The 22,961-nt window shown below is 40.6% G+C and overlaps 1 protein-coding gene across 3 annotated transcripts in view; it reads right to left on the bottom strand.

Annotated features, from left to right (window-relative positions):
* uba7 (ubiquitin-like modifier activating enzyme 7) overlaps window positions 1–20,449 on the bottom strand; it is a 32,139-nt gene extending 11,690 nt beyond the window's left edge. Inside the window, exons 1-22 of one of the 3 annotated variants that reach the window (XM_080461914.1) lie at window positions 20,273–20,389; window positions 20,031–20,199; window positions 18,486–18,620; window positions 18,235–18,341; window positions 18,066–18,156; window positions 17,582–17,714; window positions 17,311–17,408; window positions 17,072–17,221; window positions 16,806–16,970; window positions 16,627–16,731; window positions 16,457–16,537; window positions 15,951–16,106; window positions 15,203–15,368; window positions 14,913–15,109; window positions 14,146–14,210; window positions 12,231–12,441; window positions 9,948–10,073; window positions 9,246–9,447; window positions 8,878–8,966; window positions 6,423–6,515; window positions 5,337–5,528; window positions 865–981 (exon numbers count right to left, since the gene is read on the bottom strand). In XM_080461914.1, coding sequence (XP_080318040.1) covers window positions 955–981; window positions 5,337–5,528; window positions 6,423–6,515; window positions 8,878–8,966; window positions 9,246–9,447; window positions 9,948–10,073; window positions 12,231–12,441; window positions 14,146–14,210; window positions 14,913–15,109; window positions 15,203–15,368; window positions 15,951–16,106; window positions 16,457–16,537; window positions 16,627–16,731; window positions 16,806–16,970; window positions 17,072–17,221; window positions 17,311–17,408; window positions 17,582–17,714; window positions 18,066–18,156; window positions 18,235–18,341; window positions 18,486–18,620; window positions 20,031–20,199; window positions 20,273–20,319 — 2,805 coding nt within the window. In that variant the 5' untranslated portion in view covers window positions 20,320–20,389 and the 3' untranslated portion in view covers window positions 865–954. Of the gene's footprint in view, window positions 1–864; window positions 982–5,336; window positions 5,529–6,422; window positions 6,516–8,877; window positions 8,967–9,245; window positions 9,448–9,947; window positions 10,074–12,230; window positions 12,442–14,145; window positions 14,211–14,912; window positions 15,110–15,202; window positions 15,369–15,950; window positions 16,107–16,456; window positions 16,538–16,626; window positions 16,732–16,805; window positions 16,971–17,071; window positions 17,222–17,310; window positions 17,409–17,581; window positions 17,715–18,065; window positions 18,157–18,234; window positions 18,342–18,485; window positions 18,621–20,030; window positions 20,200–20,272 lie in introns of those variants that run through there. The other 2 variants (XM_080461912.1, XM_080461913.1) reach the window with 2 other exon arrangements.
* Window positions 20,450–22,961: the final 2,512 nt, after the last annotated feature.

The raw sequence follows: 22,961 nt of genomic DNA, 5'->3' as shown, positions 1-22,961 counted from the left end.
TGCATGTTTAGAAAAGGATATGCTGGTTGCTTTAATCTGTGCTTCAAACAGAAATAATTCACTGAGATACAGGTACTTACTTTTCTTACTTAAGACAGTAAGTCCCATTTAAAAGTTTAGTAATCCTGAAAAACAAAATCCATACCCAGAGGGAAGCAGATCCCCCCCCCCCCCCCCCTCCCAAAAAAAAAAGTAATCCAGTATCTTTTCTACATGAGGCTGAGTCAGCAGTTTCAGCCTGATGTGTGCACAAGTGATGACTTGAAACGAAAGCATGCAGAGACATTATGCTGTATGGAAATCTAACAAAGAGCATGATAATAATAACTGAAGTTTATTCAAGCTCATAAATCAAATCCAGGCATTAAGCGAGTGACTGATATAGTCCCATTGGATTTCTTTTGAAATAAAACGTGTCCCTTCTGCTAAAGGTAGACTTCTCATGAGGCCATAATGAGAAGTCAACCTCAAACAAAAATGTGTACGGTGACATGACTTTGAAAAAACAGTGAATATACTGACTTTATAAGTACCATTCTGTAAAATAAAACATTTGAAGACTTTGGTTTCACCCATTAGTAACTCATCTGCTATATCTTATCCTGCCTGACTGATTTAATATAGTAGATAGCATCTAAATAATGTAAGTTGTAGTACAGGTCAACTGACATAACAACCTAAAGAGTACAGGTACAATACCACCAACAACAAAAACAATCCCAGAAAACAACAGAAGGCACAAGCCATTTATGCTGATCACAGATTACTCATTATCCCGCGAGCACTATTCATGTGTGGGTCTTGAGTTACAAACTGCACAATGCCCTCTGTGGTCCTCAGGGAACCCAAAGGGCCTTGGATCATGTTCACCCTTTTTCTTTACTGGCACAGCCAGTGGAGGCCAGAGCAGATTTAACCACATGTGAGGAAAAGCTCCTTCTTTGTTGGTCTCTCTCACTCTTTCAGGCATCCTCCGTTTTTCTGTGTGACAGATGTGACGCCTTCAATTACTCAAGTGCTGAAATCCCAAATTAATTAGCTACAGGTGTTGTTTTCTACATGCAAGACATCAACTAACCCATTCTACTTTGAAGACCCGTTTCACTATCTATACATCAAGGCTTCTTTCAGACTTTGTTGAGCACACATTCAGTAAACAATGTGTGGATGAAAAGTTATTAGAAGCAGAGACTGGAGCTGATGAACACAACATCTCTGCCTCCTCCTGGCGCTCTGCAGAGCATACAACAAGATCACACACTGCTCTCTTGGAAATCTGGTTTCAATACACTGCTTCCTGTGAAGGCAGGAAATAGCCATCATTTCTGCAGGCAATTAACAAAGAAACCAGTGTGAGCATCGTCCTTTGAGTGGCTTTCCAGAGATCAGGAATCTTGCCTCCAACACTGTTAATTCAATTTAGAGGCTAAAAGGTAGAAAAGAGGGGCACCGAGGGAGTGTGAAAGGCCATGGTGCTAAGACCAGGGTGTGGAGGATGTGTGCACAGGCATGGAAGAGGGAGTATTTCCATGGCATGGAACCAGCAGGCAGTCCAGCAGACACATAAAGAGAGCAGACACTGAGTGTTGGGCAAGCTGCTGGAGGGAAGAAAGTCAAGCTTTTAATACGCAGCTGAAACATGTCCTCCTCTGTCCTGGCCTCGAGTGACGTGTCCGACTGAGACTGCGGCTTGGTTACAGCTGCACGAGCACAGCAAGTCATTAATCTTTGCTGCTCTTGAAACTTCCTTTAATGTGTTGTGACTTTTCATCTGCAAAAGGTTGGCCTGCACCAGAAGAGCCGAAGTGAAGATGACCACTCCTTCTTTCAAATACGATCATCGACGTGTAAATATAATCAACTTTCAATTTGTCAATATTTGAGTTGCGAAAAAAAAGCTAAAAATAAGACAGTAATTTTCTTGTTATTTAATATTAGCTGCTTTTCTGATTTGAACCGAACTCCTCGGAAACACATGATCTCTTGTGTAGTTACATGGAGCTTACTTTGTTGTTTACATGCCTAAAAACAATAACAAAAACCTGTTTATTGCAGTGTTATTTTTTCCCCCAAATGGCCTCCCTGTTGTTGATGCCTGAGAATTAACTGAAGCCATGAAACCAAAACAAGCTGAAAATTCGACGTGGCAGTGCAGATTAGCTCTTAGTTATATATACAATTGCTAAGTGCAACTTTAATGAAACACAAACCTACTTTTTGCATGTCCACCTATTCGTTATGCATTTCTCAGCCACAAATGTACCTATTGGGGTTTCAACACTTTGTGAGATATAAATGATTAATCTTATTTAAATATTGTGTTAAAACTTCTCCAGAGATTGCCTTCCTGTTGCCTCTCTCTCTCTCTTTGAGGGGGCAGGGCTTGTTGTAGCCTTGGTCCTCAAACAGAAAAACATCAACACATGGGAAGACAGCTATGCCCAAGAGTCGCAGTGTTGATCCCACAAAGAGAGTCTCCCGTTTGTTTACATATTTCTCCCTTTATACAGAGGACAGCAGCAGGAGGGGAAAGCCAGGGGAACTTCCTATTTTCGGAAACAGCTGCTTTAAAGCAACACATTCTGGAAAGTGATTAAGATAGGGGGAGATTGAGCAACCATGTATTGTAATTTAAGAGCAAAAACTGTTTTGTAGGGATAAAATGCTACCCAACCGCATCTAAAGTGTCTTTTCTAATAGGCCACAGTCACACAATAACCATTTCAATCAGATAGTTTTGTCATTCAAATGTCAAGCCAGGCATCGTAATCTACCTGCTGCTGACAATATTGTGACTTTTGGCAAACATCCGGGGGACCACCAGTAAAACCAGTGAGATGTGAGTGTGGTTACTCGATATTAATGAACTGAGACTGATCCCGAGAAGTGAGAGGTCTAAGTCACTGCAAAAGTAAGCTGAGCTCTTGATAATGCATGTCTGATCAGTGACATTTAACAGCTGCATGTCTGAAGTTGCTTCAAAAGCCGGCCAAAGCCATCTCTAATCTCAGATTAGACAGATAAAAGAATATTATTAACAAGCGCATTTTGCCCTCATTTCTGTTCACTCATCTGCTGCTCCCACACCAAAGTACACAACGTAAAAAAGTGTATCAGGAAATAAAAGAGCTTTTAAACTTTTTTTTTCCCCCCACTGGCTTGTGAGATAATGTCTAGACCACCAGCTGGATACAGAGGAAGCTCAGAGGCTTGGAGGAGAGAAGCAGTTAGATTCACATTATTTATATATATATATCAGGTCAAAGTGACGTGAGAGTCTAATCCTGTGGGAAGAAATGCATAATTAAACCACAATAGACAGTTACTATATCTGAAGACCGGAGTTTAATTAAAATTTTGGTAATGCACCACATTTTGCAGAGTTGCATGCTCGATTGGGATATTTTACCTTGAACTGTGTGAGTTCTTGGCCCATACCAACATGATCAACGCTCCCCATCCACCTGACCTGCTGAATTTGGCTCTTTGTAATCTTTATTCTTCCTCAAGATGAGGATCACATTTAGAAAGAGATCCATCACATATTTAGCTTGAGACACTTGGAAAGAAAGACTTCCAGAGAGAGAGCCAGGTATGTCAGGTAAGTGGTGCCCATGGTGCAGTCATAGACTGATTTCCTTCCATGGGTGCAGTCCCAAACTTTTTAACAGCCTCTTTGAATGTTCCTGACTTTTATGGGTTTCTCACTCGGTGAAATAATTAAAATATATAGGGCATTTACTGTGTTTATAAATGTACACTAATTATATGTTCAGTTCAGTTTTTCGTATGCGGCATGCACAAAATGGAGATTATATCGAAGATATCATCAATTCAGGTTGCAGAAGAGTTTTTTTTTTGAAGGAAGAAGGCATCATAGATATTTTTAAACTAATCATTAATACTTATAACTGAAATGTTAGTTTTGGCAGAACATGCAGCATCTCCCACTTGTAATGCTGAAGATTTGGCAGCGAACCACCTCTGTCCTTCTCATCTCAGGGAGTGTTTCATTATATGTGCGCCTCTCATTTATGAAATGTCTCTTCAACACTGGAAGCATGGATACAGAATCTCTGCAACGTCACATCCAGCCTCTGATTTGGCTCTTCTGTCAAACATACAAACAGGAAAGCTCAATCAGTGCAAGTCTGGAAAGAATTAATGTTCGCCAGTCTCTCTAACTAAATGATTCAGCCTCTGCATATGCCTTCTGGCCGGGGTGATGTCAGGCACTCTGTCAGTAAGACTGTTTGCAATTACTGTGCAATTTTCTGTGCTGCTCCAATGAACATTGTGATTATCCCAGAAAAATTTAGAAGGCGGGAGAAATGATACAGGTATGCGCAAACACGACCAAGTTTACAGGCAACAACTGTGAGAACACCAGGGTCTTTGTGTCTGAGGAGGAAAGCATGTTTGGAACGTCACAACTGCGGAGAAAGTCACAGCTGCCCCTGTCATCATGGCACCCTTTTATGCAGATGCTGAATTTTTGCCCGTAACCAAAACTGAAACCAGATCTCCACTGTCTCGGAGCCCCCTGTCACTGCAACCTCGTATCCCGCAGGACACAGTTACCCCACTCGGTGACCCCTCATGACCCCTGCCTGTCAGAGCTCCATTGCACTCAATGGGAATGCTGGAGAGTGTGGATTTAGTGTCTGATTACCTCAAGAGGTGAGCTATATGCTCATTCAGAGAAACTAGTAAGAGTGCAAAAATCAACTGATCAATTATTCATTTAGACTTAATTCTGAGTTTTAGCCGTGTTTAATCTTTTGTTTAAACATTAGCCTGTGCAGCATTACAAGTATACAACTGTGATTGTCCTGAAAAATGTTGATAACCTCAGATGAAAAGTCTATTTTGACCCTAAAAAGGTCTCTATCATAGAAGGGTCAACTCATTTCTTTTTCTCTTGCACTGGCCTTGAGTTCACTTAATTTCTTTGAACACAGAGTCAAGTATGGGTCTATTTGTGTCTTTCCTGCATTAAAATACCACAAGGATTACATTGAGCTACCTAAACACTGACTTTATGGGTAACAGATTGACAGTAGGCTGTTGATTCTTGTTCTCAGACCACTCATTCATGACTTAAAGTTTCTTCAACCCAGGAGGACGGATATAAATCCACACAGAACTCAACAGACTGATCCCCAAAGCAAACGGATTTAAAATATGAGTGCACATACAGTAGGGGTCTGTCAAACCTTATAGAGTGCCTTTCTTTTTCTTATGAAAAAGTGACTGAAAGCATCATAGAGCTCAACCTTTAGCCACTCCCAAAGCTAATAACTAAAAATGACTGATTGTACAGAGCTCTTACTCACTTTGAAGGGCTGAGGCCGACTGGGCTGCGACATGACAAAGTACTGCACAGCGAGGTTGATGAAGGCGGAGCGGTAAGAGCCCATCTCCTGCTGACCCTGCACCAGTTTATACAGCTCCAGGCACATCAGGCCTGCCACTGCAGCTGTGGTGGTGGCGATGGCAGGAATGATCCTTCCAGCAATGCGTTTACTCTGTGAGGGACACAGTGGAAATTGAATGTATGAATTGTACTGCACAGTACTTTCCATTGTATGCAGTCTGTCAGTGTCACTCCACATTTCAAATACAAAGCCAGTGCTTATGTGTAATCCATTTTAAATAGCAGTTCTATTTAATTTGGGGGTGGGGGGGTTAAGGTGGGGTACACCACTGACAGGATCTCCAGTTTATCACAACAGGGACAAATAGATGTGAGAAATTTAGAGACAAGAATTATCTGGTCTGCATGTCATTAGAACTCCCCAAAAAATGAGTGAATAACTGTGTCTCTCACTTTCAATATCCCGAAGACACGTACATATCTATAGTAATAGTATAGATACGAGCCAGGCCACATGACCGCTTGAATGTGCAATACATTGCATGACTTGAACACGTCCACACAGAAGCTGAGCTACAACCTTGGTTAAATGGTGAATAATTGTGAAGCTATTCCAAAACAAGATGCAACACGCGCACCTGTGTGTAAGATTACAGAAGGGTAGGTTTCTTTTGTGTCCCCTCACTCGGCATTGCCGCACCCCCTTCCCCTCCATCTGTCTTGGCTGTGTGTCTGCAGGAGCGGTGGGTACAAGGCCTGGCTCAGGTGTCACCTCCCAGGCGACAGGTAAAGTGCTGTGATTAGTTCTGCTCCGGGAACAATGGGTGAGGAGGCTGTTTCTGTGGCTTTAGGGCAGGTGTGAGCGGCACCGAGCAAGAAAATGACCCCAGGGGAGGGGGAGCAGTTGGCAGCTATATATATTTTCTAGGCCCCTTAGGTCACTGTTATATCTTTATTTTTCTCTCTCGCTCTCCCATTATATATATACAGTAAAATTATAAAAATACACAACAAATGCACAAAAAAATACAATAAAATTCCAGACCTGGTGGCGATCTTCTGTAGGGATGTCATAGTTCTCTGCTCTGAGGTTGGATGCAGCAACAATGTAGTCCATGTGGAAATTTGTGTCATCATCCTGCAGTAGGCGGAGAGTTAAAGTCATGTTAGTCACATATAAAATGCACCGGAGGGACAAGTTATATTTATTTTTATCTAATCCGAAAGACACACCTAGATACATTATAAAGCCATTGATTATTTTTTACATAAGTTAGTATATGTAAGTTGCTGGAGGCCCCTTCAGGCCCATGTCCGTTGCCAAGCCACACATATCTACTGATGTCATGCTCTTTTCCGTCTTTGAACTTTCTCCTCTTTGTTGCCATGTCACTTAAATCACCCTGATATATGAATTGGTCACCGTATCGTGCCGCAGTGGAAATCAGATTTCTCTTTTGATCGACGTGGCCAGTGAGGTCATGCCTCTGCCGGCGCGTCTCTACAAAAGCGGTGGCAGTGACTGTCACTCCCGGATGGCTGAGGGGGCTTCAAGCTGGCAACCCGATGCCTCTCAAACCCTCCTACACACATTCCATCTGTCCACAGCAAGACCAGGGCACATAGGGATGAAAATGAAGCAAAAGAAATTTGGAAATCTGGTTCTTACTCAATATGATACCTGATATGCACATACTTACCTCATACACTTTCACTTTACTGAGTCACTGAATTCTTTGCTTTTAAAGTCATTCACCCTCTCCAAATTCCTCTTTGGGTACTTTCTGGCTTGGATGAAGCCCTTTGTTGAGCCAGGAATACTGTATAAATAAAATAAAGGATTTCCTCTCATTGTCACCGTGGTTCAACTAATTATCTTGTAGGCAATGCCTCTTGTGACTTCCTCCTTTTTAGAGGAGCCAAAGGGGCTTTGTTATCCTCAAACTAAACGTTTTATTGTTGAGAGGTGACAAATAAATAATTGCTAGCCTCCTTTCAGTCTTTTTCTTTTTCCTGGAAAAACCCAGAAAACATAGATGGGTCATAAAGTCAACAGGTTAATGGTAGAAATAATGAGGAAACATTTCCTCGCCGGGGGAAAATCAGTATGGCTGCAAAGGAGCACAGAATACTGATCATATCTATTTGGGTTAGTTGTATGGTTAAGTTGTTTTCCTTTGCTATGAATTCAATGCATTACTTATACATAATTGTGTTACAGTATATTTAGTTTCTTAATGTGTTGCACTGGGTACTCTTGATATAATGTGAATGCAAAATAAAAAAAAAAACTTCAGCTGGAAAAGGCCAAAACAATACTACAATTAAACTCAACAAGCTTTTTTTTTTTTTTTAAACATTTTCAATAATTCTGCTGAAGCCAAGAAATTCAATTATAAAGTGCCAAATGCATGCTGTCAATCCTCTGCTTGCATGCAACATTACATGGGAAGTTTTCCTATGTAATGTTGCAGGTTAAAGGACTACCCTGGTTGCAGATGCACTTCATTTAAAACCTTTCCCACCAATTCAGAGCCGTGGAGAGCTTGAACGATCTCAGCTGAATAAGGATGAATGCAGGTAGTCTGGACAGGTCAGCAGACCATCACAGCCCATAGAGAGATACAGGCAACTGCACAATATCAAATACAGATTTATAAGTAAGTCAGAAACACTAGAAGCAAACATGCAAACTCCAACAGGAAGGCTGTACGCCAGAAACATAAGCTGTATATAGGTTTTCTAATATAGTCTCCAAAAGATTAGAAACAAGAGACCAAGAGCTCAGAGAGAGATTTTTTCCACCAAGTAACTGTGTTGAATTTAAACTGAATTTGAGGAAACATTTGGTGAGGATATTGTTCGGGACATTCTTTGGGAATTTGGGAGTACAGTATGTCTAACTCGGCACTCCCTGATAAGTTTCTACAAAAAATTAATCATTCTGAATCTTGTTAGCCAAGAACTGAGCCTGATTTAATGTCCGGTCAGAGTGATAAGTTGTTAAGACATTGAGTGAAAGTGTGTGAACAGTGACTGTGACAGTGGTTAGATACACAGTGAAGCTGTTACACAGGGAAATCTTTGTTTCGGGGCTCTGAGTGTTAAAGACTGAGTTACTTGCAGTTCCATTCTGCTGCCAAACATCAACAGAGGTGTGCTGCCTTACTTTTCACACAGAAACCTGTTCAGTGACAATGGATTGACTGAGCTGCTGTTTTGCTCCTATTATTTCTGAAAACAGAAACACAGTTATAGACATAATTTGCTTCAAAGCACAGTGTGCAAAGACAGAGCCAGCACTGTTTCGCGACTGTTATTTAGGACCTGCTCGGATTCAGGCCACCGAGGACCCAACGATGGAGAGAAGAAAAAAAAGACATATTCTGAAAGCACCTATGACTGTGAGTGCAGCTCCCTGCCATGACTCCGTCGCCGCTGCGTCACTGTCTGCAGACTCTGCAGAGTGTGCTGCAGAGGAGTCACGGCACTCATCATACCTTCTCAAAGTCAATGGGGAACATCTGAGCCGAGCTTTTCAGAGAGGATGAAGCCAACTTTCCTTTCAACTCCTCGAGCCGGGCTTTTTCTGCAGGAAGGACACAAAGACAGTGAAAACTGACTGAAAACAATACCGTTTCTAGCAGATCGTTCTAGTGCAAGCAAGACAGAATACACATTAAATCTCTATTTGAATACTCTTATTTGCACATGATGTCGCTCATTCATCAAAACACACTCAAACTGAAAGTGAAATCTATTCGTGTGACCCTGCGAAATAGCACGTTTTATTGAGAATCTTTGTAAATCAAAAAAAATTAAATAAAAATGCAACTCTATGATATCCCAGAGACAGAAACCAACTCACCATCCTCGTCACCGTCATTTTTCATGTCTTCTTCCATCTCCTGGTCAGTAAGATGAATCTTCACGGAGGAACTGGGAGTGAAAGCTGGCACCTGAACGCCCTCTAAGATATTTCGGATGGCGGTGCGCTCTTTTGTCCCTTCCATCCCGTAGATATGCCCATACAGGTTAGCTGCTGCCACCACATAATCCATATGAGTGGTCTAAAGGAGACATCCAAGTATAACTTTTTCGAAAATTGTCATGAAGAGAAAGACGTTGTACCGAAAAATACTGAACTTGTAAAAAATCCATAACTTATCCCTTCAACCCTGAATTGGATGAAGCCGTATTGAAGGTGATATGATTTGACTCATATTAACACATTGTGTTCGTAGAAGATATTCAAAACTAAATCACATTTCATATAAAAAGAAGGTTGAAAGACTGTTAAAAGACGAGAAGTGAAGCAAAACTCCAATCATTGCACCATTATTCTCAATTATATTGTGATTCCCCCTAATTGGGGCCTCGTTGTGTCTATTGTAACTCATTATGACAATATACAGAAAAAAGTCAAGGGAGCAGAGTGTCTGTATCTTATTGCATATGCATTTAAAGGTTAGAAATAAACCCATTATAAGTTGAAAGTGCAGAGGAGACCAGCTAAATAAGGAATGTGAGAGGTCATAACAAAATAGTGTGGTATCTTTCTGTCATTCACATCAAGTGAGTGTATGTTACAGCATGAGGAACAGGGCCAGACGTGACTCAAGTTGCTCGGGTCAAAGGTCAGAGGGTGAGGACATCTCTTAGATCCAGACCAGAAGGGCAGACCAGTTGCAGTTACCTACAGAGAAAAAAACAGAAAAGAGCCTTTCATCCTTGATCAATAGCTGTAAAACCTTTAAAACCAACTGAGATCTTCTCTGTATTTCTCAGTAATAAACAATTACAATAATAATAATAATAATAAACAAGTGTTAAACATATATTAACAGAGTTCAATGGCTCATCTTTGGCACAGCACACCAGTAAATCACCTGATAAAACCTCAGTTGGTCATTTACTCTTCCAACAAAGCAGACCTGCAGCCTTCCTATAGAACAGAGAGACTAATATTGTTATCAGCTGTGTGTGGACGCCACAATTTGTATGTCAGATAAAGGAACAAAGAGGCCTGAGAGCTTTGAAGTCACCAAATGGTCCATATGCCGAGAAAGAGAGAGTCTCCTACTGGCGGGGCCGGCTTGTCCTGCAGGGGGGCTTTCTATAGCAGCCAAAAGGCACCAATAGTATTCTCCTTCAGGATTAGGCTTCAGATGGCCGAGGAGCAGGACAGGTGGTAACAATGACAATGATTTCTCCTTTAGGGGGGAGGATAATACGTTTAGAAACGTTTATGCTGCGCTCCCATGATCCTCCTGTTCTTCAATAACCTATGAATCAAGTTTATGAGCCCTCAGAATGCACCAGTGTAAAATGTATTACTTTACATGCTGGTGAGAGTTTCGGGGTTTTATACTATATGGAATTGCTGTTTTATTGAGTTGTTTGCCTTATTTGGTGTTTGCAAAAGTGAATGCCGCAATAACGGTCTCTTATTTCTTTTTATCGTAAGACTTAAAGACAATAGTAATTTTATTCAATAAAAATGTGAGAATACAGTAAGAATAATAATTCAAATTTCTTCTTACTCTTATTTTCCATCACTTTGTACTTTCAAGTTTGTACAATTATGTTTTTCCAGTACATTCATTTGAAAATTAAGAATGCGTATCAAAAAAACATGTAAATTTTTTTAATGCTGTTATTTTTGAGACATCCTTTGTGTTGCAGTTCTTTTACTGACTTGTGGTATGTGGTATTCAAATAGTGTCGACTCGTCTTCAATTATTTAAGTATCAAAAGCACAAGAAATAATTCATTTTTATTAAATGTCCAATTTGCCAACTGTACATAAGACAATAAGTAACAACAGGCCAAGGTGTTGTGTTCATGTGATGAGAAAACAAGATTGAAACCCTGGTGTTACATTGTCCTTAACTAAAACTTTATTAATCCTCTTAAGAGTAATTTATAGTATTTTCAATTGGATGCAGGATTCATATATTGTAAAACAGCGCGTATCATAAACGAAGACTATCTTTCATTTCTAACTGTATGCCTACACATGCATAACATTCATTAATCTATCACATGTGGTACATTCTAGTTTAACAGCTTTTATTTGACTACATTTCAGCTTTGAGACTCACATTGACGCATGTGTAAAATAAACATGCTCCAACACATGGATTTGGCTGCTTGATTTACTTGCATGTTTACGACAGATCGGTAGCTGTTACGTCCACTGTGGTCAACTGCTTTGCTTGTGTTTTGGTATCTGTCAGGTAAGCTGATGTTAACTGTCATAAAGTCTGTGGTTACGCATGACTTTTCAGGGCATGAGGACAAAGAGAAGTATGGATGGAAAAAAGAGAACCAGCACTCAAAAACAACAGCGACAGTTATGGTAGCGTGTGCAATGACCATGAAGAAAGATATAAAGATTGTATGTGACAAGTATTTTCTGTAAATATTTAAGTAGTCATGAATGGATGATTGTTTTGGCTGGAAGAGTTTTCCAAAACCCTCCAGGACCTGTAATGATATTAAATAGGCCCAGAAGTGAGACTGTGGTTAGCGAGGGCTTGTTTGGGTTGACACTGATCCCCCCAAGTGTGACAGAAAGATGTGACATCACTGTCTGCATGCTTCGACAGATTATAATCCCCTCAGAGCCCCTTGGAGATATTTATCAGCAGCAGCTCTGTGTGATTCAGGTTTCAGCGGAAGAAAAAAAACGCTGCAGCAAAACAAAAATGCAACACCACTGCTTCACTTCCCTGTTTAATTGATCAGCATGCAAACACCTCATACACAACAGTGCCCCTCTGTGCCCATAAACTTTAATTACATATTCAAACTACATGGCTGTAGGGAGAGTTATTAAGCGTAATTTTACCTCTTCTGGAGGGAAACAGTGCAGAAGCTGACGGATTTCGTTGTTGTAGAGAGTCTCCCACTTGCAGCGTGCCCAACTGACACAATCCTCCCAGCTGTTTGGACGCTGACCTCCAGCTTCCATGTCCTCCAAGTTGCTCCACACCCCTCCAAGAATCTCCATGGCCTCAGCGTCTCCATGGTCCAGAGTTCGCTTTACAAACCCCAAATCCCTGCAGGAAACACAACAGCAATTCCTTTAAAAAACAACAACCATGAAACCAATAAAATAACCACCAGCTGTGCAGAAATACAAGGACAAAAGGGCTTGCAATCAATTAATACAATATATATTTGTAATGTACTTTTCAGAAAGCAAAATTTAACTTTAAGAGAACTATGAGCAGCAGGCCAACTTTGATTCAGGGTCCATTGTGAATTGGCCAGCTCATTCTAAAATTTGATGCGCATATGAAAGTTTAACTTGAGTGTATTGTAGTCCTGAATCTATAAACTATCGTGAGCACGGAAGCTTTACAACAACAAAACAAGGTTAATGGGGGTAAAAAAAAAATGTCCCCGCTAGTTAACAAAAAATAGTGTAATGCCAGATATTAAGTGCTCATATCCTCATGAGTGATCCTGCCTTTGGAATATCTTTCTGCATGTAGTCCACAGGAGAAAGAGTTAAGACAAAACAGTATTGAGATTGTAGCAACTGCTTATAACTAAAATCAAAAAAAAGTTTTACGTACAAAGTGAAAATGAAAGACAAATGTGTTGTATTAAACACAGAAGACGATGACGAAACACATTTTTGTCTTTAGGAGTTGCGTAGTTAGTGACTCAAGTGGGAATTTTTTTGACTCCCGAATTCACATTTACCAGCAGGGGAAGCAAAAGGTTAGTACGTTTGTAACGTGCTCCGTCAGAGCAACTCTGAACCCACAAGAACAGGTAGTTAGTGTGGCCACGATCATGTGCCAGCTCACCATACAATGGTGAATACACAGTGGAAACAAAACACATCTGCCTGAATGTTACACCTCAACACGTCCAAACAGGAACATTTAGTGTCAAAGTTCTGCTTTGAGCAGCATGGGTGGGACTGAAACAACACACAACATGATTGCCTCTTTCCATAGCCTCATCACCCATGACTTAAAATGCGCTGGACTATGACATGTAGCTGACCCCCTCAGGGAAACGTCCACAGACGTTTTTTCCATATTTGAGAAATAAACCGGAAAGAAAAGATGACGAGGGTATTCGTGAAGCCACATTCATGATATCTTCTCTTAACTCAAGAGTAATAAAAGAAACTGCTATATCGTCTGTGTAAAGACAGAAGTAAGTGTTTAAGCACTTTACAGCGAGTGCGGGATTACTGTCAAGCCTTACCAAAGTAAACAGGGGGCTTCTCAAAGAAATGGCTGGATTAGGACGGCTCCAGGACTCAAAGCTCAGACTCTGTTTGTACCTGGTGCTTCAAATCCATCACTGTTGATCTGTTACTTTACAAATAGTTTGCTGTTTTATGTTAATCTTTGGCAATTTTGCTTGTGAAATAACAAACTTGGCTTTCCACATTTCTTTCAGATTTACAATAGACTAAAAATAAACCACATATCCTTTAATGACTTGAGGAAAGACAGTGTTGGGGCAGATGTGAATTCCACATTACAGACTGTAGACTTGGCATGACAGGCTGTCATTTTTGCTGCTAAAAGCCAACCACATGTTTTCCTGTTTATAAAACAGAATAATGAGCACGAACCACTTCATTAGCTTTTGTAGGTTGACTGGAATGCTTTGAGAGACTGGAATAGCATTGTTAAAAAAAAAAAGAGCAAGTTAAGTGACAGCAGATTGGCACCAGAGTGGAGACTCGTTATGAATGTGGTTATGAATTATTGAAGGATGAAATCTTCTCTTACCTCAGGAAGAGATTCACATTTTCTGGAGCATGCTTAAACAGTCCTTCAAACTGGTCTCTGGCCCACTTAAACAAAGCAAAAAAAAGTTAATGTACACAAACATTGTACAATGATTAAGTCAAAAACTGAAATACAGTTCGGATTTATTTGAAGAGTTGCACAAAAACCAACATCAAGATGAGAAAATATTTGATTTCAGTTTCCTGTGTTTGGTTTGTTTGTTCTCTGCGGGTCTTTTCCAGATACTCTAGTTTCCTCAGCTGGTCACTTTAAAAGGCAATTATGAGTGAGTGTGAATGTGTGTATGTTTCTCCGTGTTTGCCCTGTGAATGTCAGGCGACTCGTCCAGAATATACCCTGCCATCATCAGTTTTCAGCTGAAATGAACTCCAACCCATCGTGACCGTGAGTTGTTGAACTGGTTAAAGCAGTGTAGAAATTATATGGATAAAAAAAAATTATTTTGTTTTTAATGGGAAATAACAAGATTTTCCACAACACTGGAATAGTAAACTGTCCAACAATAAACATTATACTTAAATACCAGCTAACTAATTCTTCTAAAAATCAATGTATAAGCAAGGAAATACAACTATAACAAAAACACAGGTGTTGTTCAACATAAAACATCAAGAGTGTCCATTTAGCTTCACCCCAACAACTCATTGAAATGTAAATTTTGATCGTTTTTAATCCAGATGACCTTCTCCCCAACACCCAAGGTCAAGATTTGAGCAGACACACGATAAATGAACTTATTTTCTTACCTGCAGCGTGTGCTCGATTCGGTGAGGGAAGTTCTTGAGGGTGCACAGTGGGATGGCACTGCCGGAACTTGACTTGCCTGGTCCATAGGACTCCGTCAGGTGAGGGACGACCACCAGAGTGTGACCCTTGCTCCCAAGAGTGCCTCCCTCAAGCATCGGCTTCTGGTGTTGGACACACCGTCCGTCCAGATAGACCCCTGAACAGCAGAAAGGGGAACTCACTTTCTTTTAGACTATCTTGTGCAAATGGGTCCATATTGAGGGATTTGTTTATTCTACATTAGACTCACTGGCTTCCACATTATCAAGGGCTGCCGCCACTCCATCCAGCCCCATGAAGAAATCATAGTCGTACACTCCTTCGCTGTCAGGGTCCAGACGATTTTGATGAGCAGTGATTTTCATCTTGGGGTTCATGTCGCACACGGCTTTGGCTGCAACTTTTGATTTAGATTTCTGTTCATAGAAAAGTCAAATAACGGTTTGTTTATGTTTGTGAGATAACATCTATGTGCAAAGAAATGATAAATTACACATTTTATTTAGACAATTATCTAGGCCTGTTACTGGGTATTTCTACCAACTTTTCTTAAAAATAATTAGCAATATAGAAGATAAATTTGCTTCATCACCAGTTAAAAAGCTGCTCTATGTCAATAATCAGTCTGACCTCTAATGTGCAACAGTAACAATCTGTGAATTACGCTTGCACGGCATCGTTTGAACGGAAACACGTTACATAAGTTGAGGTAATGATCGTTGTATACTAAACAGCGAGATCAGCTATTTGATATGTTCCTAAAATAAACTACAAAGCCAAACAATCCCATGTGATGCAGAATGGGAGATCTGTGTAGTCGGACACTACACATCTCTGACAGTCACAATATGTTCAGTCTCATTAGTAAACCCTCAGAGATTTTCAATTAGTCAGCATAAACAAGAAAAAACGCCAAGTGGGAGAGATGGAAGAAGAGGATGACGATGAGGAGAGGGAGAAGAGGCAGTTGTGATATGCTGGACTGTGTGCTGCCTCACCCCAATGTCCTGAGACCTGAACAGGAACTGTCGGTTCAGGTTGGATCTTTCTATGAAGTCCATGTCTGTAACGGTGATGAGCCCCTCCTCTCCTGCCCCGAGCCCAATGAGGGCGAAGTTTTTAAGAAGCTCACAGCCAATTGCTCCAGCTCCAACCTTGCAAAAGGAGAGTGATTTTAAAGTAAAAATGCAAATGCACTGCAAATAGAAAAGATCATTTGGATTCTGTATCTGTGTCTGTTATTGAATGTAACTTTACTCTCCGATGCACAAACTGTTTAACTCAGTGAAACATGTTAAATCAACAAACAGAAAAAGGTGCAGCGCTGTTAGATGGGCCCCCGTACAGGCGGTCAGCGCTGCCAGGAAATGCCACCTGAATCACAGCCATTTCCTGCCCTTGCCATCATCAACACCAGACAAGATCAAAGATAAACACAGATGGAGATCCTGCATAAGAGAGCACAGTGTGCCCTCTGTTGGACAAATATCAAACCTGTCCTCACCAGGAAATACTTCTGCCTCTCAAGCTTCTCCTGGAACGCCGACCCAAACACAGCAACCTGCCCATCGTACCTCGTGCCGTTCTATCAAAGAAAAAAACCAAAAGCAGTTTTATCAGATCTGAATCTGGACCACTTCCTCTTGTATTTGTTGAGTTTTTTGGTCATCATACCTCTAAAACTGCACTTTGTGTCAGCTGATCCTCCCCTGCAGGAAGGCACTCAAATGCGTCAAAATACAGCCACTGTTGAAGAGGTGTAAATTTCCCACTGCACGCCTGTAAGGGTATTCAAAAGGGTACAAATCAACACAATGTTAGGCACTATATCAGGCACTGACTTCTGCCCTTACCTTGATGACTTCCTGTGCAGCCACGCTCCCAATGAACGCGTTCACAGGAGCCAAATCACCTCGTGCCGTGCAGGACAGGCTTCGCACAGCGGCCTCATCGATCTGCTTCAGCTGTGCCACTGTGTTCAGCTCTCTCACCAGGGCGAGCAGGGAGTCTGCATCCGACTGCAGCAAGCAATCACCAACAAGTGAGTTTGGAGGGGGGGGGGGGGTTCTTTTAAGTGGCGTAATGATCATACAGCAACACTAACACAGGTTTAACAGACCTGACACCAAGAGCGAGGGAGTCTTTGTTCGTTCTTCACAAACTCATGCAGGGCTTGAAACGCCAAGTGCAGAGTCTGGTGCCGTGATATCTTTCCAAAGTCAGTCCATATCAGCAGCTCATTGTCATTCAAAGCTTCATGCAGTGGTTTCTGTAATTCATATCGGTCATTTTAATGATATTGATGACTGATGGAAATTAATATTTTTGAGGTTAAACTCAGACTTGATTAGTACTTACAAAGTTGAGCATGACGGGCTGTTTAACCTCAGTCACTACGCCACCACGTTGATACTCGGAAAACGCTGAAGTGTCGCAGATACTAAAGGAATACGGGCCTGTTGATAGGAGTTACACATTAAAGATAATGTGATAAAGACTTCAGTCTTATTGGGAGCTTCAGCAGGATGCATTGTGGGAATGATTGTGGCTCGTGGCCACAGTGACTATGAACAAATCAGATTAAGAAAGTGTGAAAAAGAAGGAGGAATCATGATAAAGCAACACTAACCATCAACTTTGATCTCCACAGGTTGGATGTTGTTGAGCTCTGTCATGCCTTGGACTTCAGAGAAGAAAACTTTGGATCCATCTGAAAGTCCATGCTTCCTATCGTCTGTGCAGATGACCACGCCAGGGTTGTCCTGAAAATCATTTCAGTGAAAGTCGCGTTCATGAGCAATAAAAGTCGTGAGAAAATTGTGAGGTTTTTTTTTTAAAAGAAAGTTTTCTCTTTATGACACACAAACATGGAGGATTTACACAAGTTCTCACAGGTTACAAGACATTACAACTGCAATGCTATCAATAAACTCATGTTTCACTTTTTACTTTTGAACGTCAATATCTTTCAGAACAAGACGAATAGGTCCAAAGTCTTTTCATACAAGTGTCTGCACTTCTACTTATGTAAAGAATGTGAGTACGTTTGACAACTCAGGAAACTCCTGAGTTGACAAACAGGCCAGAGCGATAAAACAAAATGAAAGTATGACCTTTGAGATATGTTGTATCATCACTGAAGCAGGCATTTCTCCATTCTGATCGAGGACTTCAAACTCCTCTCCAAAGTCACAAAACAGCTGCCTGCAATCAAACCACGATGTTTTCACATCTACCTTTTTACGCCTTCATTAAATTTATTTTAATTGGTTATGCACTTACCCGCAGAGTCCCTTGGTGTCTGCTATGATGAGTTTAATTTGATGAGAGTGGCACAATTCTCCAAAACGCTTCTGGTCATCCAGCGAGGAGTCAGTGAGCACCACCACCTGGAGGACGACAGGTCACTCATTCTCCCAAAAGTCTCTTCAGCCATGTTACCGCGCTACAATATGTTCTTGGTATTTGCTCGTTCAAACTCTCAACTCCAATGAGTATCAACAGGGTAGCTCGGTGCACCTTTAAAGAAGTACCTGAAATTTCAGAAAAAGCTCCTCATCCAGAGGGCCGGTGTGAGCCGACACGTGCACATGCGGGTTTAAGGCAGCCAGCTGCCGGACGGAACTCGAGGCTCGGTTCTGACCGACGTGAGACTCCTTCAGGAAAAACTGGAGGTGACAGTAAATAGCATGTTGGTAAAACAATCTCAGCCCAAGAGTGTTCCCACTTTACTAGTTCTGGAGATTATAACTTCATATTGTTTCAGCTGCTTTGTGTAAGATGAAGATGAAAAAAATGTGTTTAAATCACAAATAATGGGAACTGAATGCCAAAGTGCAGTAACTTTCTCTCAACGGGCTATTTTCAAACACAAGTGTTCACTTTTGCTAGACAGCAAAAAAAAAAAAAAGCTTTAAGAAACAGTGTTGACAGGTTTCATAAATGATCTTCTTTACATGCAGGTTCGATCGCAGCTGGAAAGTCACAAATTAACATACATTGAATGTTTCAGCTCACATGACTGAAAGGAAATTGAAGTAAGTGTTAGAAAACCCACAGTTGCAAAGGGAGAAGTTCCAGATAGAGAGAGGCCTGGACTCAAACCGTGAATATTGTCATTGTGAGGAGAGAGTGCAAACCACCACTTCACTATGCATTCTTAGTTCCTCACCTTCATGGGCCAAAGCATTTATAAAGAGACAACTCGTTCAATGTAGATATTTTTTCCGCAGGTATAATAATAATAATAATAATAATAATAATAATAATAATAATAATAATAATAATAAAAAAAATAATAATAATAATGACGCAGTGGTCATCACTTTTCCCTCACAGTGAGAAAGTGATGACGTGGAGTTTGCATGTTCTCCTCATTTATGTGATTGAATGGGATAAAGCAGTATTGAAGATGGATGATAATAATAACAATAGCAGTATACACACCACCTTGCTCCAGTAATCATGACTGCAGTTCAACATACAGGTATATGAAATAAATACTTTTAGAAGGGTCATGTTGTGCAAAATTCCCTGTCTCATCGTTTTCCAACAGTACTAATCGTCCCCATACTTGTAACGACGCCCCAGAAGTGAAGAAAGTCTGTCCTCTCTCTCCCTGGCTTGTTTCAGTTTTTAAAAAGTGTGTTGCTCCAACAAGCCAATCAGAAATCAAACCCTGTATAGCGTCATCACGGGTTTAGCCAATCACAATCAAGGTAGGCCCTCCCTTTGACTCCTCCCACAATTAGGCAGCTCTGCTCTGGCGCCAGGAGAGGAAGTACTTCCTCCTCTTCCATAGATGGACATGTGTGGGCGGAGCCAGTCCAGCTCACACAGACACAGCAGATTCTGAATGCAGCTCATATGATCCAATATTCAAATGGTTGAAAATTAAAGAAAAACTGGATTTGGGGCCAATAAACTGTCAATACATTTTATTGAACAACGAGACCCATGAGAAAGTGTTGAAAAGCTGGATAATATGACCTCTTTAACAATCACATCAGCACTTTGAATAAATAATGACATAAGAACCTTGATGAAATAACAATAAATTATTAATTTGCTTTCAGTACCTGTGAAGACAGGTCGCTCCACGAGGTCTGACCTTCGTCCTGCACAGTGACAGACTTCACTCCGGACAGGATCACATTTTTGGCTGTTTCCACCCCCAGACCCTTCATCCCTGCTATGAGGACGCTGGCTGAGCCCATCCGACGCATTGCCTCATGTCCCAGGACATACCTGGAACGAGGAGAGTGTCAGCAATAATACTCTGAATAAATAACAATCCATCAACATGATCAGCACTACTCACAGCTGTCGAGAGTAAAATCCTTCATCGATTTCACCAGATCCTGACATGTTGTAGTTTGACCAGACCGGATTAGACCGAACTCCTCGAAAACACACAACCGAACAGAAGAAAGCAAGAAGAGAAAGTAAACCGGTTGAGACGGTTACAGTTTAAACGACTGCATTTCACTTTCGTTTCATATTAACAAGGTTTATCATTAAATAGAGGGTTTGTTCTTATTTGGCCACTAGAGGGCGACTCCGGACTGATGATCAAAACAAGATAGAAGCGCCAGAATTACACAATTTAAGGAGTTTCTATTCTACTGGGTGCAATTTGGAACAAAAACAGAAAGATTATGGGGAGGATGAAAATATTTCCCAGCAGGCCTTACTCAAATTTTTGAGAGGAAACCTTGACATAAAGAGATATGAAACTCTGTGTGACTTTTCAAAAGTCGAATTCAACACTGATATGTTATTAAACACATATTAAAAGTGAGTTTAATGTTCAAAATTACGATATTTGCTCAAGTACTAAACCATGACAGGTCATACTTATTGGTCGTAAAGAACATAGAAATTTCATTGTTTTATGTCATTATGGAAAATCTCCATACTGCTGCAATGTACTGTATTGTCAGAAAAGTCCAGTCTGTTGAAATTCCAACCTTTATACATGTTCCTTCAGATAAAATTGCTAAAACAAGTCTTTTTTTTCCCCTGATGATTTCAAAGTTTGACTTTCATTTCACAGAAAGATACATACATCTCGAGTTTGACCATTGGATGTTTGTTTGTTGGTTTTAAACCAGAACATCGGCATTCATAAAACCTGATTCAGAATTGAATGAGTTGGTGTCATTGTACGTAAATACACAATCAAAGTTAAAACATGCCTGGAGGGAACACTAACATTTCCATGGTGACACTAACAATGATACACCTTGGTATTGCCTCATATATTTGTCATTAGTTTCAACAGGTTCAGTCTGGAGAAGAGCCAAAGAAAACCCAATGCAATGGAGTGACCAGATATGATTCAACATTACGCATCAATTACAAGCATTAAGAAGCAAACCAGCAACCTCATTGTGGTGTTTGAATGAGGAACACGCTAACACAGTAAAGAATACATTTGTATGGCGCTGATTATGTGTTCCACAATTGCAGGAATACAAAAAAATAATGTATTTTCAAATATCAATGGTTGAGTAGCAACTAAACAACTCAGTGTCTTAATGTTTCTTTTTTTGTTCATGGTTTTGTCAGTGATGCAGGAACAGATTCCAACTCAAGGACTAAATGCAACGTCCTTACCTTTTGTTGTTTCTGGCTTTAATTTTAATACCTGCCTCTATGACAAAATCCTCGTTGAGCTGGAAAAAACACAGCCTCTGTGTTGTCAGTCGTACGTCTATGTTTTTTTTTTTTTCTTCCTCTGTCAATATCACAGCTCTTATAGCCCTCTTTAGTGTGTAATATTTAGCTTATGGATCTTTGTGCCTTGAGGCTCCAGGCAGTGAAAGTGTGAAGAGAGACACCAGATTAGTCTATTTGACTTGAACTTTGGATTCAGTGGTAGATGTTTAACTTTTAGATCTGTACTGCCACATTATGACAACTGTGACATTTTTATCTGGACAATGATGGTTATTAATGCTCTTATATTGTTGTAGGGCTCAATATACAGCAGCTCATAGGACACTTTCAATTCTATTTGGCAGGGGCAGATTATGTGAGTAAAGAGGTTTTATAAAGTAATCACTGGTGATATATGTACTGATTCTTCACTCTTTCCTTTCCTGTATATTACCATAAAAAAAAAAAAGTTTGGAGAGAGAATACATTCCTTTCGTAACTTCCTGGCTGGAGCAGCCAATTTTTTGAACAGTACCTCTAGTCCTCATCTGAATGCAATGCATTTTTGGCAAAAAGCCCCTTTCGAAATGTGTCTGCATTTCCCCCCCTGTAGACCAGTATATGTGACGCACTGACAGTGGATAAGAGCTGTCTCTGCTGATAGGAGACGATACTGGAAGGAAACGGAGGATATTTACGTCGCGCTGAGATTTCGCAACTCTTCCAAACTTCCTCATTGCGGGTGCGGCTTGACAGGACAGCGTCTCCAGAGGGAATCACTGTGAATCAACACAAACTACTGCATCACTTCCCTTTAGTCGTCTGAAAAATAAAGCCCGGCTTGTGTCTGTCCTGTGCTCATATTATAGAAGTGTGCCTTTATGTTAAACGGTTTTAGAGTCTCATGAGAATAAAATACATCTTTTGTTGTTGTACATTTGAATTCATTAAAGTACACAGACTTTTATAAACATAATAAAAATTGTATTACCATTATGACTTTTGTTTTTCCTTTGTTTGTTGTTTTTCCTGCCCAATGTATTACACTTTTTATTGTACTGTGCTGCATTGTATTATTCTGTATTATATTGTACTTTATTGTATTGCGTTGTACTGTAGTTTACCATATTGCATTGTATTGTATCGTATTGTATTGTTTTGTACACGGTGGCATGACTTGTTTGGTAGAGCCTTCGTCTCCCAATTGTGAGGTAGCAGGTTCGAATCCCATTTCCTCCTGTCCACGTGCTAAAGTGTCCTTGAGCAAAGCACAGAACCTCAAATCGGAGTGACAGTGCCTTTCATTGGTGTGTGAGTGTGATTAATGATGTAAAGCGATCAAAAAGGTA

This window comes from Lipophrys pholis, assembly GCF_963383615.2.
Source record: "Lipophrys pholis genome assembly, chromosome: 4".
Taxonomy (NCBI): domain Eukaryota; kingdom Metazoa; phylum Chordata; class Actinopteri; order Blenniiformes; family Blenniidae; genus Lipophrys; species Lipophrys pholis.
The sequence above is the reverse complement of the archived record's forward strand: the minus strand, read 5'-3'. Positions and strand labels throughout refer to the sequence as shown.